This window comes from Canis lupus, chromosome 7 (genome assembly GCF_048164855.1).
Source record: "Canis lupus baileyi chromosome 7, mCanLup2.hap1, whole genome shotgun sequence".
Classification (NCBI taxonomy): Eukaryota; Metazoa; Chordata; class Mammalia; order Carnivora; family Canidae; genus Canis; species Canis lupus.
The window spans coordinates 37,993,094-38,013,301 of NC_132844.1; the positions used below are offsets into that span (position 1 = coordinate 37,993,094).

General features: G+C 32.6%; 1 protein-coding gene and 1 long non-coding RNA gene across 57 annotated transcripts in view; one reads left to right on the plus strand and one right to left on the minus strand.

Moving 5' to 3' along the window:
* LOC140636783 (uncharacterized) overlaps positions 1–20,208 on the plus strand; it is a 178,046-nt gene that overhangs the window by 147,590 nt on the left and 10,248 nt on the right. The window lies entirely within an intron of this gene.
* Positions 1–20,208, minus strand: part of RIMS1 (regulating synaptic membrane exocytosis 1) — a 477,707-nt gene that overhangs the window by 102,570 nt on the left and 354,929 nt on the right. For 16 of the 50 annotated variants that reach the window (XM_072832369.1, XM_072832362.1, XM_072832364.1 and 13 more), the window contains 4 exons: positions 14,809–14,880; positions 8,558–8,740; positions 7,347–7,459; positions 3,427–3,456 (listed from right to left, as the gene is read on the minus strand). In XM_072832369.1, coding sequence (XP_072688470.1) covers positions 3,427–3,456; positions 7,347–7,459; positions 8,558–8,740; positions 14,809–14,880 — 398 coding nt within the window. The remainder of the gene's footprint in view (positions 1–3,426; positions 3,457–7,346; positions 7,460–8,557; positions 8,741–14,808; positions 14,881–20,208) is intronic. The other 34 variants (XM_072832412.1, XM_072832410.1, XM_072832408.1 and 31 more) reach the window with 6 other exon arrangements.

A 20,208-nucleotide genomic window follows, 5' to 3' on the forward strand; every position in this document is an offset into this window, starting at 1 on the left:
TGAATTGCAGTAATGCTTAATAGTTCCATAAATTCTATTTTGCTTAACTTAGCATTCCAACTGTTCTTGTCAACACTTAAGGAAGGAAAGTACAGGTAATTGATTTGACCATTTTTTATAAAAACCTTATACTTTAAAATACACTTGACTGTAGACAATCCTTACAGAGCCCCTACAACTTGGTTGCAATAATTATTATATATTTTATTAGTGAAGCAGGAAAATAAAAAAAGCAACAAGTGCCACTTACTCTTTGTTCCTGTTCAAACCATTTAATAATTTGAACTCTAATTGCTTTTCATTCTCCACAGGTGTAAGTTACACATTTTTTATAATAAAGAAAATTCATATTTGTATAAAAGAGAATGTGACATGTTTTGCTAGGATTTAAAATTGCTTCCAAAACCCCCAAAGTTAGTGCACTTAAGAAATAGTATCCAAACGTATATAAATTAGAAATTTATTATGATAGTAACATTTTTTCTCACCTTGAAGTCATTTAATTTCTGGTTCTGTTTTGATCTTCTTATATCATTATTTCGATGCCCCCAAACTACATTCATGGGCTCTTTAAAACTGTCCAAGAAATGTAGCAGAGAGGGAAAAATTGGCTTACTTTTAGAATGAATAATTAAAATATGCCTATAAAGCAGTTTGTGAAGTCTAAAATGATATGGTCTCTCAGCTTTCAACATAAAAGAGGGAGGGAAAAGATAAATAACGTTTTATAAACATTTATAGTTCCTCAGTTAACTTTTCAAGTTCAAGAATGTGTTATCTTTATTCAAATACATTAATTTGAGGGACAAGCCGGGTATAAGATTTAGTTGCGTCGTAAAAAATTGGGTCATCAGGGGGAGGTGGGACTCCTACATGAGCCTCTCTAAGGTGCTGTAAGTGGTAGATGTCATAGCAACATGGACTGTAGACAGAAAATGGGCGGCAGACTTGAAATCTGGTTCTGCTGTGCAGCAGCTTTATCCCTTAGGCATCCCACTTAGCCCTCTCTCTATGAAACAGGTACTAATCCTTTCCTTACAGTTGCACATGTTGTTACCATAAACATAGTTATCTTTCAGGTTGTTGTAAGAACATGAGATAAATATATAGCACTCTTAGTCAAGTTATTGACATAGAATAAGTGGTGAATAAATTCTATCTAACATTAAAAAATTAATAGTATTTAACATCTCTGTTTATGTGCTTTACAAACATATGCTGGAAAATTATATATTGGTCCTTTACAGTTAGGGTGACCAACCATCCCATTTTGTCTGGAACTGCCCCAATTCAAGCACTGAAAATCTTGTATCTCGGGAAACCTCTCAGTCCTCCACAAACTGGGACTGTTAGTTGTCCTACAAGTTGGTCTACATTCATTAAAAACAAACTGTCACTAGGAGCCCCTTAGTTTATACTTTCAGGTAGGCAGTTTGTCCCAGTCTTCATCTATCCAGGGAAGATTCAAGATAACTTAATTCTCCAATACAATCCATCACAGAAAAGTCAGCTCATAGCAGCAGGGTTTCTATACAAAATAAAACTGTTTCTTTCTTGTGGGGATATGTGAACCTAAACTTTGACTTTAAAGAAATTTCTTGAACTTGCTTCTATCATATATGGGCTTTTCAAACTTTTTGTGACTAAGCAATACTCCCTTAAATCCTAGGAGAGGGAAGCAACAACCTCTGCCTTGCTTACATGCATTTTGGGATGTGCCTCTTTGGCTGTTTTAGTCATGTGGTCCATTCCATGAAGCATATCCATGTTCTACATGCAAAGAAGACTTGGCAGAGTGACGATACCTCTCAGCCAGAACACAATGACCTTGCAGAAATGTCAGGCTGTGTAGTGAGGCTGTAAATGTGCACAACTCATAGAGATTTTAAGTTGTACAACTTATGAGTTTTGTTTTGTTTTGATTAGCTAATTATAGCTTTTGGCTAGTAATAATATATATATAGAAGATTTTTCTAAGTGAAGAATTATTACATTTTTCTTTCTTTTGGCTAACTTAATTAGGTCATGACCCATTTCTAATATAAAATTTTAAGGTTTTTATCATACTAAATTTATCATACAAATCCAACTAAATTCATCTAGGTACAAATGCATTGGCCATTTTTGAACCACTGAATCTAAAGTTGTGTTTCTGATACCTGAATTAAAATTGCAGGTTGGCCAGCAATCTTTGCAAAATCTAAGGACCAAGATATTTTGACCTTATTGAATAACATTTTATTTTATATTAATATCTACTTATTGCCTGGTATGTCAGATACTTTGCCAGAATATAAATATATCTTTAAAATTCAAATTAAGTAAATAATCGAATATTATCTCCCATTTTCACTTGGTAATACTGAGGTATATAACACATACCTTAATACCTAGGAGTTAGGGATAATGTACTTGGGATTCATGTCTATTAAAATAGGATATACTAGAGTATAGAGGAAGGAAGTCAAAAAGTAAGAGACCTGGGTGTATAGTCTACCATTCATTAGCAGTGTAGATGGGTAAATCTCTTAATGTCTCTGAATCTGAGCTTTATCATTCATAAAAAAGGATGATGCTACTCTCTGGACTAAGTTTTAGGATTACTATGCCTAAAAAATTAATTCAATCATTAATCCACAAATACTAAGTAAATGTACTTTTATTATGTAGATAGGATTACTTAATTTTTTAACTATTATTAACAACATTCTATTAAGCTAAAAGCTAATGTTCAAATATTTAATTATCAGGCCAACAGTAACAGTGAATAGAAAATGGTACGGGCAGTACATGAGCAGGACAAGGTATGCGAGTACTTGAAACTCAAGTCCAAAGACCAAAAATCAAATGTGATCCAAAAGATAATAAGACAGGAGGTCACTAATGTGCCAACATAGCAGGCTGAGTGGTTTTCCTTGTCACTCAGGAAGACAGAACTCATGGGTATTGTAACAGTACTGAGGCCGAGAGAAGTGATATTTAGGCAGCTGTTTCCCAGATGTATGATTACACTGGGAACCAAACTTTCTATAATGTTACTAATATCAGAAGGGAATATCCAGGGATTTTTCTCATCCTTTGCAGTAGATACTATGCTGAACAGAGGCATAATCAAACCTTTTATATGAGAGCAGGGGAATCCAAACAAACAAACAAAAACATATAAAAATATATTATTTTTCAAAAGTAATTGTCATCATAGATCAATTTTGAGACAAAAGCACTCTTAATTTTAATCTTTTCCTCTTCAATGTGCACAGTGCAAAATACTTAACGCCAAATGCCCTACAAAATCTTTGCAGGGAGGAAACTACCTTTATGTTAAATAATTTTGCTCATTATTTCAATAAATACAGTTATATAATTCACATATTATGAAAGAAAAGGAATAATATTAAATGGTTAAAAAGTTACATTAATATTTACCTTTTGTGGAAGAGTTATATTTTTCTTGTTCTTCAATGAATTAAATGCACATAATGATGGAAACAAAAGAAAGAAATCAGCAAATTTATAGTTAGACACGGAAATGTGAATCAGCACAATGGCATGAATAATAAAAATGTACAACATATAATGTGACATGATAAATTGCAATGACAAATCATAAGAAGTCTCAAATATGGTACTAAAATTAATCAAAGAAAGAATGAATACAATAATTTAAATATTTAAAATAAAAACATAAACATTGGGAAATTAATAATGTTTGGCATTGAAAAATATATTGTGTGGCATTTTTTCTTTCTTTTAGGAACTGCAAAAATATTTCAGTACTAATTTTTCCTATAAATTCTAATTTAATCCATTATGACTTTTTATTGCAAGCATATTAAAAAGCATCCATATATTCATAATGAACATTTTTCATCATTTCAAAAATGATAGCATTTCAGATAATTTGTAATTTCATATAAGCCACGAAAAACAGAATTCCATTTTTTACTAGATAGTAAGCATTTTCTTTTCATTTTGAAAATATTCAGTAACATTTCCCACAAGGAAAAAATTATCCTAGTTTAAGTAATCCTTTCTTCCTTCCCAAATTAGTTATATTAAAATATCCCAAAGTGAAATTATTCTTTGGAGATTATATTTCTTAGACATTTCATAAAGCTTTATATCTACCTCCTTATTTGTACACTATTTACTGAAAAATAGTGGTCTATCTAGATAATTCTGAAGTGGGTATCGTCAGAGTTTTAAGTAACAGATATATTAATAATAGAACACATAAAATAAAATTGGAACACCAAGTATTAGTTTACAAATAATTTTTAAGTATTTCTTTAAAAGATATTCAGTTGAGCACAAAAAGTCACTTGGTTGGTTTCAGAAAACCATACAACATTTTTTTGCAAACAGTTATGTTGCTTTCAGCTTCACTCCCTATAAGGACTACATTGGAATACAAATTTGGAATATAATCAGAGAAATTTCTTAGGAGTCTTTGCTCAATTATCACATGCCATCAGTTATTTAAATTGTAAGGCTACTTTTTTGGCTACTTTATCTCAAAATCTGTGTTGTAATCACTCCTCTTCTTTTCTTCTAAGTATACTTTAACATAATCAGATTCCATGTAGCAAAGAGGCTAGCATTTTTAATTTTTAGAAGAAACTTTAAAAAACTTTTCAAAATTTAGTAAAAATGCTCTTTCAAAGGATGTGTTGCCTTTATAGAACATATTGCTTTTATGGTACAAATACAGAGGACTAAGACTGAATTAAAAAAAAAAAAATGTATCCAGTCAAACAATCTAATCATCCTGGCACGAATCCTAAAAACAATCAAGTAGATAACTGTATCCAGCAACTGTATGAATAACATTTTATGAGTTCATCAAAAGTTGTATCACTACAGGAATCTAAACCATTTGAAATATCTGCTCTTACCAACAATGCTTATCATCAATTCAGTTCTTTTTTCAAAAATAAATAAATAAATAAAACTACCCTTTGTTAAAAATAAAAAAGACAACAGCAACAAAAAAGAAGACTAGAAAGAAGGAAGTCAAGTATAGTAGAGACTTAATTTGCAAATGAACTTCATTCAGCATTAACTACAAAGAAGATTGAACTAATGTTTAAAAAATACTGTCAAAAGAAGAAAGAATAATCCTATAGCCCTACAAACAATGAAATCAATCATAAATAGAATGTGCTACATTCTGCTAATCTATCATCAAATAAAAAATTTACTTTTAAAAACATATTTTAGGACACAAAGATTTCATGTCTGTTCAGTTTGAAATAGATCCACAATATGATGATGGCAGATACTATTATCATTTACCAAAAGTCTCAGAGCACTTCATAAAATCAAAAGTAAACCAGATCTGTTTTAATTATGTTAGAACACTTAGATACAATAACACATGTTCTCAGATTTTTGAAAGGTTTTGAGACCATAAATTTCAGGAACCTCAAATAACAAAAAAGTGTTGACTAAGTATATTTATATTAAATTTCAAAATAACTCCATCAATTTCAAGCTCAGTCATTCCTTTCTTCCCACCTCAATTCAATCCTTACAAATTGATGATTTCTCTGAAAGACAACTGTGAATATGAATATCATAAACAGTAATGTTGATATTAACAATAGAACATAAGCTTTTTTAAAAAAAAACAACAAATCCAGCATACAATCCAACTGATTTCATAGAAGCAATTCTTATTTCTACAGAAGTAATATAACTATAATCTCACTATATAAGAGTTATATGCAGTACCCTTATATGCTTTTGAACCTGTAAAGTATTATAACAACTGGAGGAAATGCAAAGAATTTTAGGAACACATGACGTTTTGGATATCGATCTTTAGCAAAATATGGCCAGTAACAATGAATTTCTACAAAATGCCAGAGTTTGTGGTTCTTTTAGTTGTGCAACAGGAGTTCATGAATGGATAATTTAAATAAACACCAAGTTTTATTTAAAGCAGTTTCATCTAGGCTATTGCTAATTCGAGTCTTAAGAACATTAATTATGAATTATCTTCTCAAAATGTTCCCAAAAGAGAAAAGTTTGTTAAACACATGAACTGAGAATTCCAATTAATTGCTATTTTAGAAAAGAAAGTCAGAGTTTCACATGGCATAAATTCCTTATTAACTAAATGAATACTCTTATAACAGGCCTGAATATTGAAGCATGATATATCAATGAGACATATAATTTTTAAAAATAATACATATCCAGAGTTTACCATAGCAACTTTCCTCTTAGTAAGTTGATACTTCTTAAAAATCTATATTAATTTTTCTATAACCAAGTATTCTTTTTGTACTCTCTGCCATATGTCTTTGAAACAATGTATTTATCTTCTTACATCATTTCTGTGATATATTAACGTGATACATTCAGTAAATTCCTACAGTTAAATAGTAAAACACCTACACAGCTCCCTCAATATAGAATGAAATACAAATTTCACATCAGAACAACCAACACTATTGAAAAAAATATACAAAATGTTAACCTTTTAGTTTTTTTACGGGGATGAAGATTTTGAACACACATTTTAAATAGAAGTTCACTGTATTATACTATAACCCCAAACTAAAAATTATTTCAGTACATTACTTAGTGGATCTCTGAAAATACTTAAGTGATAAATATACTTATAAATCTTTTTACCTAGTGAGAAATCTGATAGACCTTGGAGCACATGAAAAAAAAAAAACTGGGACTATTTTAACACAGTATTGAAATAATCTAGCCTGCATTAAGTTTAGGGAACTTAATTTCCATAATCAAAGCTCTCTTCTCTCTGTTTCTCTCATTCTCTTTCTTTCTAGGCAAATAAACACAATGTGTATATGCTTAAAATAAGAGAATCTGTAAGTAACGTGAACTGTTTAAAAAAAAAAAACAAAACACCCAAAACACTAAAATATGTGTTCTAACTTTTTCTTGTGTCATAAAACTTGTATAAAAGACTAGTATATTGCAAGTATATTAAAATTAAAAATACCAGTAAAGACTTCAAATGTTTAAAAAATATTTTTAAAATAAGTTTAAGCCTTCTTCTAACACATAAAATATCATATTTTACTGAGATTTTAAAAACTGTATTTTTTTGTCCCTTTCTAAAAAGGTGCTTCTAAGGCTCAATTCATTCTCTCAATTGACTGTCTAAAATTCATTCATTCACTCACTCAGCAAAAACAGAGTATATGCCATAAACCACTATAACTTGGTTCTGGGAATAAAATTCTAAGAAACAAAACTTTAAGATTCAGTAAACTACATAAATTATTATTCATTTAATATAAAGAGTATAAAAAGAGGTGATTCTCAAATCCAAGGTTTTTGGAAAATGATCTCTCTTTATTGGATACCTTGTTCTATACTGCTGCTTCTCACTGGCACCTGTGGGAGCTGTCGTCCCCTCCGACTGCTGAAGGATGTGTCTGAAGGAGGAGGATGGGTTGGACTTGCTTGTCTGTGCATTCTGTGGGCACAAAACAAAGGGGGGAATGAAATGATGAAACTCCAAGAAGGGCCTGACAAGTACCTTTCCCTTCTTCCTGTTACTATTAAAATAGACATAAACCTCCTAACTCAGCCTTTGGAAACAAAATCAAATGCTTTTGATGATATGAGTAAAAGAAATACTATAAAAAGGAGCTAAAAGAGACAAGGTAATGTCTGTCACAAATAGTTCTGCATAATGAATTCCTGAATTGAGTACAATCAGACTCACTTTGAAATAACTTTCTATGAAGTTGTGGCTTTCCATTAAGTTATCCATTTTTGGTGGTGCTGAACCAAATATATCTACTTACAGCCTCTGAATCCTAACCATGTGGATAAATTAGTCAAGAAAGGCTGTTGCCTAAATTGCTACTATTAAGTCAATATTTATATATAGAATTACTTATAAGTGATAAGAATACTTCTGGCTGTAGACTTTTATAAATTACCATTCACTTGTTCTTTATTTTTAAATAGGAAAACCTTGACGGATATTAAAAAAAAATAACCTTGGGTACATGCTATAAAATATACTGGTCCAAGGACTGAAGTTACAAATATAAATTTGAGAAGTGTGCAGATACATTACTACTGCACAGGAGTAATCTGACCTCCATCTGCTGGCATTCACTTTTTTTTTTTTTAACTAAAAAACTTTCAAACACTCTAAGATTTTACCGAAAACATACAAAAGATTTTTATAAAAGAAATTTCTCTTATACTTTTTAAAGCAAATACACATTTAATTTTCCAGGTAATTTTTCATAAAGAGTTTCACATAATTAAAATATATGTATATATATATATATGAATATGCCACAAACAGATGGAAGGACATAACACAGCCAAATTTAATTTTCAATGGTAGCTAATTGGCAGGAACTATAGACTACTATCAGCACAGTGAAGATAGATGCAACTATAGAGGATGTGGAATAGGTTTAAGTGCCACAAAGAAAGGGTTAAAAATTATGGTGTCATAATGAGTGAAAGCATCAAGTGCTCAGAAAAGTACAACACCACACCAACACCCGGAGGCAGAACATGAATGCTGGGCTGGACACTGAATAGCGACCTTGTCAGAAGCGGAGAAGGTGGCGCCGACCCTCCAGGGGCAAGGTGGTGGGTAGAACACAGTGCTCTGACACTAGAGTGCTCACTCGACCTTGAGCGAGCGGGATGTTTTCCCCTAAGGACTGGCTGATCAGTCGCTCTTAGGGCTGCGTATCCCCTTCTAGAAAGGCATGGTGGGAGAACCCTAAAACATTAGGGCCAAAAAAGATCTTCAGTCAGCAGGTTCACATTAAGTTTGATACCAACACATTTGTCCAAGGAAAACCTGGTTACTCTTACAAGGCAGTGACTTTAAAAACCAGAAGAAACTCATCATCATGCGATCACTGAAATGGAATTCAAAAGAAACTGACAAGTTATTGCAAATGTACATGCCACGTGGTTTTCAGAGGGCTAATCCAGATTCCTCCAATATAATAAACCTCTTGTAAAGTTGCACAAGGGCAGAGACTTCTGTCTCTTTTTTACTGAGTTGCATCTCTAGTGCCTAGAATACAGCTGTACAGAAAGCAAGAACTCAAAAAAGATACCTTGATTGAATGAATAAATATGATTAGAATAGCAAACACAGGGATACTTCAAGCACTTGCCTTCGAGAAGAAATAGTGCACTGTAGGACTCTGTGTATATTTTTACAATGTTAATCATTATAATCTGCAATAGGAAGTTTATTCCATGTAGGCTGCAAAAGGAAGATGTCTTCTAAGGTTAAGAGAAGCAGACCAACAAATTATAATGATACAATAAGATGGAGTATGTTTCATTATTGAACTGACTAAATACAAATGACTAATGTATGGATAATAACATCTTCTAAGACTAAAAAAAAGTCTGAAAAGATACTGTCCATATATTGACAGTTATTTTAATATAGGGTTCAAAATCATTATGAAGCCAATTTATGAATGAAGAATTAAAAACTGATGCGTATCTTGTTTGAAACAGATACATGATTTTGTCTTTTAAAAAATCATTTCCAATATGTATTTAAATAAAATGCATGTTTAAAATACCCAGAATTGATCTTTTTTTTACAGTGACAGAAGCAAAGAAATAACATTTCATCCCTTTTGAAACAAGGTTGTAAATCCACTTATCAAGTGATTTGAAATGTGAGAGTAAAGAATACATATTAATCATTGGAAGTTTATTAATTATTGACTATTTTATTCACCTTGTATTCAGATTGACAATTTTTCTTTTAAATAAAATGACTTTCATAGCTGTTATGATTTTAATTCAAGGTATCTATTTCAGAACAATAAAATGGGAAAAAGGGACAACTTAGAATGGTAATAAATGTACATTTTTATCTTCTTGACCTATGGATTGATGCTTTATCAGACTTTAATGCTAATCCTGAAACCTGGACTGTTGTCTCAATTTATAAATTAAAGGAGAAAAGAACTGACAATACATACTAACACTGTCTATTCATTCTAAATTGACTTTTCACATACTTCAACTCTATAGAATTAATTTATATGGAAAGGAGGGCATGATCAAGTCTTTTTCAGTAGTAAAGAATGAGTTTTTATCTATTACTCTTTAAAAGCCATTATCATGAGTACAAACTTCAAGCAATCCTTATTCACAATACTTTTTTAGTGTGGTCTGAAAAGTGAATAGTAGTTTTCACCCTAGTATTGAGAAATTTCATTTCAATTTCACTTAAATCTATCTTCATTCTTTAATGCAATTCATAGGCACTAAAAGGACTATTTAAATGGTAACTTGAAATATGAACAATTTAGGTAGACCTTGTATGGCACCAAACTGGCAAAGATATAAAAAGTAACTACAGAGACAAATAAATGGCTTTCTAGGTGAGTATTAATCCAGATTAAGATTACATGACTTAGTGTTTCCATCTCCAAAGCTACAGGAGTATCTGGGAACAGCTTGTATAGTGTGTTTAAGGTTCCTCATTTAGCACCAGATCTGTTTTTTCTTTGACACGAACTAAAAAAATCCCTTAATAACAAAACAGTCCCTACTGCCAGCCAAACTATAAGTATGAAAGCACAGACCAAAGGGGTGGCATCAATAACCACTTTGCCTGAGGAAGAGAGAGGAGTGTGGCATTAAGTCTGAATTCCAGGAAGGAAAACTGAGGAGAGTGAATACGCAGAACTTTAAGAGAGAAGGGCAAGGTTCTGGAGATGAGAGATAATGGAACCAAGTACAGTTCATTTAGACTAGAGGAAAGGCAAATCAATCAAGAAATTCTGAGGTACAGGGATGAAATGTTGATAATCCAGGCTGTTCAGCCTTGATGTTTTCAATGGAATGTAATGTGCTAAGAACATACGGATGCAAGAATGGAAGAGATTAGGAACAACCATACCAGAGAATGGAACAGGGAGTGCATGAGGGATAAGTAAAATGACAGTAACAACTATTCTTTACTGAGCATCCATCTGGAGCCAGGCACTAAATGTATGTGTGTATAAGGACACATGTATACACATATATGTTCTTCTTTTTGATATTCTCATAGCAACTCTGGAGAAGTATCATTATTTCTATTTTATAGACAGAAAAACTGAAGATCATAGAGTGACTTGTAAAATGACAGCTAATGTGCGGTAAAGGTAGGATCCACACAGATCTACTGACCACCAACACTTGCTCCCTGTGTCGCCTATTGAGATAGAATTTGTTTCCATATCACAAGATGAAAAATGGCAAATCCTTGGATATACTGTTAGTCTTATAAAACAAAATATAAATATATATCCAAATATCAAACTGTTTGACAAGTTTTAACAGAATGGTCTCCTTAGAGCTTGTAGGAACAAAATGTATGGGAAATGGCATTTAATGAATACCTACTCCATTATACAGATCTATAAATATCCCATAATTTTTAAACAAAAAATAAAGCTAATAGAGCAAAATTCTAATTCAAACTTAAGTATGTCTGAAGCTAGTTTACCATCTCCAAACGTGTATCTAAATATTTACCAGAGTCCAATCTATGCCTACTCTCTTCATCTAAGACTAGTGTTTTGACTTGAACTTAAGTAAAAACACATATCTCACCAAAATCTGAGGTTAGTCAGACATATCTATTGTTTCAATGATCTTGCAGTGAATTTCTTCTACTGCAGCTTAAAAATATATCTTTTTTATGGCTTATTAAATAAAGGATGGACACACCTGTACTATTTAAGGTCAGCTGTTCAATATGGTTCCTCTTATAACGGCCATTGCAGGCCTACACATTCTCTTTCCAAAAGTACCAGAAAAACATAAAATGCATATATGTTGGGAAGCTTTCCTTTTCAAATTGGTTAATTCTAAATACTAATCTTGACAAAACATCCCCTAGGTAGGATGCAGAGTATGGGTTCCACAAAAATAAAAGTCGCTAGAATAGAAAGGAAAAATGCTGCTAGATATCATACACTGAATTCATATGAGAGTGAAAAGTCAGACTTTTACTAAGGAGCTTCCCAAGAAAATCTGAAGCACTGCTTTAAATGCTAGGCACAAAAGTCAGAAATGAGTTCTGCTTGTCTTCTGTCTGTAACTGTTCATATCTTTCAAAATATTTTCTTACAACGCTATTCCCCATAAGACCAAATTTGTTAAGGCCAACAAAGGGCCTTCAAAATGATGACCATTAAATAGCATATTTTGCCAGAAGCCAAGTTGTGACTGTATGGTATGAATCCTTTGGGTACGTTGTTAACTTCCCAAAGACTAAGCATTGATGTCCAAAGGATTCATACTGTGACTTCAATTCACCTGAAGTTAGGTGTTAACTCAAGGTAATGAGAGTTAACACAAACCTAGAAAATCAGGCCAATTCTTCTTTTGTAACTAGTTATTCAACAATCCACTTAAAAACCAAGCATATAATTTATTCTCTAAAAATCAGTGGAGAGCTTTAATTATAATCGAACAAATATACACCCTTAAAAGGTTTGAATTTTCTATATTAAAATCTATTAGCAAAGTAAATAAAGCAAGAGTAATATGAATATGAAACTTAAGCAGCAAACACGGGAGACTGGGAATCAATGAAATTCTTGCTATTCTTTTTGGAGGGAAGGAGGATATGTGTTTATTTACAGATAATTTCAGTGTTGTAGAGGGAAATGCCCAGATACCACTCATTTGTAGTTAAGCACCATGAGTTGATTCTAGAATCATCCAACATTTTATAAAACAGTATCCTATTATCAAAAAGACTTTCTCATTTATACTCAATTAGTAATTGTTAAATGAACTAAAGCCTGAATGGGGTAAAAAGATTAAGACTTTGAGGAAAAATCTTAATCATATCAAAATAATTGAAATTATGTCTGTGAGGCAGGGGAGCAGTAAATGGTGCTTGAAGATTAAAAACTTGTCTAAGGAACTTAAGTCATTTTACTAGTAAAGAAACTGTAGTTAACTGAGTTGGCATTAAAGAATATGTAAATGGAAACATAATCAGTATTGTTTCATCACAGGATATCTATCTCTCTATCTTTCATTTTCTTTCTCAAAGCCTAGATCTCTGTAAAATTGAATCTCTACTCAACACTTTTTGAATCCTCTAAATCCTAAATCTCTAAATCTAAAGGAATTAGAATCCTTAAATAATCGATATCCCCATAACTATTAGCTAGGAATAAATTTCATTTTCCCTTTACCCACACCCCTTGATGTAACTAATAGCTACTAATTTTTCTTTTTCTTTTTTTTTTAACTACTAATTTTTCTGATCTCAGTTCAGAGGTAGTATCTCCTGGGAGGTTTCCTTTTTGCTGTTCACTATTTTATTCCTTGAACTTACTAGCACATTGCTTGGCAGATATCCTTTAAATGAATAACTGCATTGTCCAGAGTTTATCTCAATCAAATCTATTGTGACAGCCTAGCTGGAATCTTGCATTTGCCTTTTAATCTTTTAATTCATCTTACAAACTGTTGTTATAGTGATCTATAATTTTTGAACTCAAAGCCAATGATTAGCCTCTTATGTGTCCAGCTCACCAATGGCTCATGGATGAATAAAGCAGAAGTTGAAATTTTGTTAAACAGTCCACAAGGTCATGTGTAACATAACATCTAGAGATTTCTGCAGTTTTATTTTCAACTCTCTCCCATCTCCTGAAAGGATTCTCCCTCTCAAAACGGGCATAGATCCCCCCAGATCAAGAGGAAATTTTAAGCCTCAGTGTTTACTCATATTTTTTTCATTTTCATGGAATATTTTTTTCATGGAATATTTTCTACACATCTACTTTTTTTTTTTTTACACATCTACTTTTAAATATCTAGATTTCACTCAAGTGACACCTTTTTTAAAAAAAGATTTTATTTATTTATTCATGGGAGAGAGAGAGAGAGAGAGAGAGAGGCAGAGACATAAGCAGAGGGAGAGGCAGGCTCCACACAGGGAGCCCAATGTGGGACTTGGTCCTGGGACTCCAGGATCATGCCCTGAGTTAAAGGCAGACGCTGTAACTACTGAGCCACCCAGGTGTCCCTCAAGTGACACCTTTTATGAGATATTTCCTTTCTGTACTGTACTCTTTTTGTTTTCCCTATACCTTGTGCATACCTTTATAGTAATAGATGTAACACTTTAATGCATTCTTTCATTCACATCTGCGTCCCCCTACATGTTCTCAATAATTTTTGGATGAATCAAGAATATGTTAATGAGACATTAGGTGTTTTTTACAGCTATGTAAAATAATGTGTTAATATCTTACACCTAAAAATAGTAAAAAAAAAAATTGGTAAAGTTGGATAACTTGCAAAGTAAGTCAATAATTCCATTAATTTTTACATTAACTCAACAAATATCTTTTATAGACAAGTAGAAAAATCTTGGATCAATTTGCAGAAAAGAGATTTTTTAAAGAGATGACATCATTCAGATAAATAACACTCAAAATATTTGCATATTCCAAGTATTACATTCATTGATAATATTTAAATAATCTCTGAAACAAAATATTAAAATGTCCTAATATGTAAATAGTAATGAGTACAGTATTGGTCCCCTTTAGTCATCAGCATGATCACTAAGAGAAAGAGATTTTTCTTAAACCCTAAAATTTAAGGGCCACCTTCAAATTACCCTTCTCTTGTTTTTTAAGGCTATTCCCATATAGGAGATCTATTTACATGAATGTCTTTAAACATCACAATCTGTGCTTATAAACTGATCATATAAAATAAGTGAAGGCACCCTTGAATTTATCAGTTGAAATAGAAGATGGCCACACAGCACAACACCAAGCCTACCTTTCTGCATCAGAGGCAGTGCCTTTCCTAGTCTGTTTTTGGATGCTAGATCTGTCAGACTTTCTGGAGTGCCTGTGGAATGAAATGTTAAAGAAATACAAAATATATGATGAATAAAGCTACAGTAATATCATACAATGATCAAAGCAATAGACATGAGAAATGACAACTATCTTACTTAAATGATTTTGTCAGTTGGTGCTTTTTAAAATTAAAAAAAAACAATAATAAATAAAAATCAGAACTGGTGCTAAGTGGAAGACACAAGTTGCCCAACAGGAGATACAAGAAATTGAGATTCTCTTAGTCTAGACAGGTTTGTCTGCAGTAATGATTTAGTAGGAACCCCTGCCGAGCAACTTTGCCTTTCTTAATGAGTAAACAAGTCCAGTGGAGCAATGTAGTGATGATGGATGTGATGACAGTAATGGTTTAGGTGCTGAAAGACTACAAAGGGGTGAAGTGCCCTCTACATTTACAAGTTGAACAGGGTGCTACAAAGATTTTTTGTTTGTTGTTCTTCCTCCACAAAATATGAAGAGAAGAAAAATACTAGAGTGAAATATGATTCACATAATCATTTTAAATCAAATATTAAAATTATTTCCAAAGTTATCACAAACATGCTTTTGTAACCATGTAGCACTTTAAAAAGCTAACCACATATCACAAACCAAAGAATAAAGTTCTCAATATATTCTGTGTTCCAGAAGCACATATGTACACTGAACATTTGGAACTTGAAATGTCTTTTCCCAAAGAAATGTTTATATAGAGAGCCTACCTCCCTAAGTAGCAGCTTATATATGCCTATTTGACCTAAAATGTATCTCAGCTACCATATATTTGAAATAAATATAATATATTATGGTCAAGAAACTAAGACCTTAAAAAGAATCCCAGGGAAACCATAAAAAGTAATATGCATTTTTACCTTGATAATTGTATATTTTTATCTCAATAGTTGATTCTTTACAGTTTATCCTTATTTTTCTTTCCTGATATCCCTTCTTTCCAACAACGAAGAGAAAACTATCTGTCATTACTTACTAATGCCAGATAATCTTTGTGTCATATATATGCCAAGCCCTGCTATCAAGCTCACTAGTAATAACATATCAAAGGATAAAGTCCACCTTCACAGGGAATACAGACTTCTGGGGCTGTTCCTCTCTCCCCATCTCTTTTGCTGTTGCCCAAAACTGGGCTCACCCTGTGTTGCCTTTCCAATTTAGGCTTTCAGTTGGGTGTTCTCGGGTCTTCTGTTAGTATGACATCTCACTTCTGAGAAATGAAAAAAGGGTTGAACCAGAGGAGAGAAACATCTCTCACCTGCCACTTTCCTTGAATTGTTGGAAAGGGGATATATAAAATGATAACTCTATGCCAGGTCCTGAGGGAGGCACTGATGTATTAACCTTCATGACAATCCTTTCGTGGTCATCTTCATTTCAAAGATAAGGAAACAGGCTCAGGACAAAGCCACTCAATCAGTAAGAAGTAGAGCTGGGAAAAAAATGTAAGTATGTCTGGCTCCTAACCCATTTCTGTCACGTACTATCCAGCAAAGTGAAGGGATGAAGTTGATTCTAATGTATGCCTTTGGGTTGCACCTTTGCTCAAGAAGGGAAGAAACTACAAAATGTGGTATAAGCCTAGGGAAGCACGAAGACATAATCCCTCATACTAAAGGAGTATCTCTGATATTCTAATTTACTTTGTTGATCCTGTGATGAGGAGAGAGAACTGTAGTGTGGAAGAGTAGAGAAGTACATGGCACACATGTAAAATCGATTGGAGATGGTTGTTGGGAAGGAAAGCTTGTCCCTAAAGCAAAGGGAAGGAAGGTATATACATAGCAGGAGTTCAGTAGGCATCTGAACTCAAAATAAAAATATACCATTAAGAGAAATTTATTCCTTGTCCCAAGAACGCTCAGGGACTGGTAGGACAAATGTTCCTTTTCTCATATTGAGCAGAGTGAGAACAGAATGAGAGCAGAGTTTTAGGTAACATGAAACTCACTGTCGTAAAAGTTTTCACTCATTTATTCATTCAACAAATATTTGTTGAATGTGTATTTATGTCAGACTGTTCTAGATGTTTGGCTTATGTCTATGAAAATAAAAATTCTTCTGTCTTTAAGCAATTAACATTTTATCTGTAGGAGACAGTGTACCACCACAACAAAAACCTCTCAAGAAGTAAATCATATAGTGTAATAGAAGGTGATAAATGCTAACAACAAAAAGTCCATGAGAGCAGGAAGGATCAGAAATGTACGTGAGGGTGGGGTTTGGAGGGCAAATCTAGATCACCATTTTAAATAGGGTAAATTCAAGAAGGATTCATTGAATAGACAACATAAGGTGAGGTCCAGGGAGTTAGCCACCTACATATCTATGGAAAATGTATTTCAGGAAAATGAATGGCAAGTGCATAGGCTCTAAGACAGGTGTGTCCTTGGTATGTTGAAACAAAGTAAGGAGACCAGAAGGCAAAGTGCTGAGAGGGAAGAGTCAGAGGACAAGTTTGGTGATGGGTGGGGGTTGGTGACTTATATGCAGTATCCCATAGACTTTTGACAAACTTTCTCCTACTGCATAATGAAAAGGTTTAAAGGCATCTTTTAGAACCTGTCTGTTTTTATCCCTGCTAATTTCTATTAATCTTTCTAGATTCAACTGAGATTTTGCTCCTGTAAAACTTTCAACTCTCCCTCCTCTTCTCATCCCTAATAATATACTCACATACTAGATTATCACAATAATCTATAATGAGAGTAATGATGACAATGATGAGGATGATACCAATGATATCTAACATTTACCGAGAGCTTGCTGTACACCTGACTGCTTTATCCGCATTAATTCATCTTATCTTACCAATCTAATGAGATGGATACTACTCTTTTATATCTTTTTTAAACAAAAAGATTGAGGCTTAAATAAGTTTCTCTAAATAATCTTATTTAATCTAGAGATTAAATAAGTTTCTCTAACTCATAAAGTCATTAAATGTGAAACCATGAAGTGAAAGGAGACTCCACAATCTGAACAGCAGAGAACATACTTCATCTGTGGCATAAATGACGCTGGCACACAGTAGTTAAAAGCATAGACTCTGGACTCAGACTGTCTGGGTTTAACTACCTGTTTTTATCTAGCTGGGTGATTTTAGTCAAGTTATCTAACCACTCCATGCCTGTGTTTCTTGTTCTTACCTGTGAAGTGGAGATAATATTATCACATCACAAGTTTGCCAATTCTAACTCTTTGAGTATCACTTAGCATTTGTGTTACGGTTTTTATGACATTACACAGAACAAGGATTTGTAGTAGTTTCAGCATTACTTAGAACTAGCTAGCAGTAAGTGCTATAAAAGTATTATTTAAACAGATAATAGCATATGTTTGTTTCTTAAAAGTGAAGACTCATTCATCTAGAATAGTGTCAACCTCAGTCAGTACTCCATAACTGGATGACAAAAATTCATGCAGAGGTTCATACATCCAATTTTTAATTTCTATTTTAACTCTCTGGTTAAGAATGACCTTTTTTCTCTAAATGCTATAGAAACTTACTTTTATTGAAGATTCATCTAAAGATTTCTACAAAGGACAGGTCTTTATAATTCTTTTTAACCACTTAAAAGGATCTTCAAATTTAGTTCAAATAATATACACTTAATTGTAATAATTCAATGTAAAGCAAGAAACAGAATAGGAAATTCTAATATCTTTTCCACTCCAAATCCTGTTATTGCTATGAATATATAGTATTTTTAAACACAGATATTTCTTAGAAGAGAGGATTGCGAAACGTGAATAGGAAAGATTAGATCAACCTACATTTATGTACTATACTATTGAAACTATTGATCATATGGTTATAAAATGGATCATGGTGAAATGAACTACATTCTACCCTACATTACTCTAAGTTTTTTATGATCAAGAATGGCATCTGAGTTATCACTATAACATCAACATCTAGCACATAGTAGCTGCTTATAAGTGTTTGAACTGAATGAATGGTTTAAAAATTAATTTTTTGAGTATTATCCTGTAATTTGAGAGTCTAAAAAACTACAATAAATAAAAAACTAGGGTTATAAAATTCATTTTACATAAAATCAAGTAAATTTAGAAATATAACTTTTTATTGTTTTCTGGGCTTTAGTAAAATACAAAATATCATACATTTAAAAAGCTATTTCATTAGCCTTATGTATAATGAAGTATCAGTCATTATTATTGGCCCGAAAAATGCTTATCATGTTGCAACAAGGCAGCATAGACAGAATTTTAGTTTTAAGGGACACTAGAATTCATCTAGTCTACCTACAACTACCTAAATTTACAGATGAGGAAACAGAGTTCCATAAGGTTTAAGTGACTTATGCAAGGTAAGAGGGGCCTTAATTAGTTGGTGAGGACACCACCTTCATTTTCTCATGTCCTTAGGTTCTCTGCCCATCTGTCCTCCAGTGACTTGAATGATTGATGTTTATTGGAGGGGGCCCTGGAGAGAAGTGAACAAAACAGTTGTAGTGTTTCCATCATGTCTTACTTATGTTAGGTTTTAACATGTTTTGTTCATTAAAATATTTTATCATTTTATTATTCATAAATAATGTTTCTAAACATGCATGAATCAGAAATACTGAGCATTCTTTTCACTTCACAACTTAATGGTTGTATGGTTTTGGCCTTATGATTCTTAGTTCCCAGGGCACAAATGGAATTCTTTAAAAGTTATAAAGCTACATTCAAATGTAGGTAAAACAATTATTTTATTATTAAATCAAAGAAAGAGTAATAATCAGAAGTGGGAGTGTTCTTATTTAAATCTAATTCCTTGTAACTCCATTTTAATTATTGTTCTATTAATTTAAATGTGAAGATTCATAAAATGTACTAATGAAGACAAGTAATTGGTAAAATCTATTTCTGTGCTACTTTCCTTTCCTCTTCAGTAACTAAATTCAATTAGAGCAATTCCCTGAAGACATTGGTAAATACATTTTTTTCCTTTTTTTTGTGGTAAATACAGCTTTTCTGAAGATATTACAATTCTATTAAGGTCTAAAATGAATATGTTAATAAAATTTTAGTATTACTTAAAGCTATTTTTTTTTGAAGATTTATTTTTTTGAAAGCGAGAGAATGCACCTGAGCACTTGAGTTGGTGGGGAGGGGCAAAGAGAGAGAGGGAGAGAATTTTAAGCACATTCTGCACTGAGGGGAGAGACCAATGCAGGGCTTTCTCTCACAACCCTGAGATCATGACCTGAGCTGAAACCAAGAGTTAGATGCTTAACCAACTGTGCCACCCAGGTACCCCTATTTAAAGCCATTTTATAATAAAATGAAAATATAGTATGCTCTGTTTAAATTT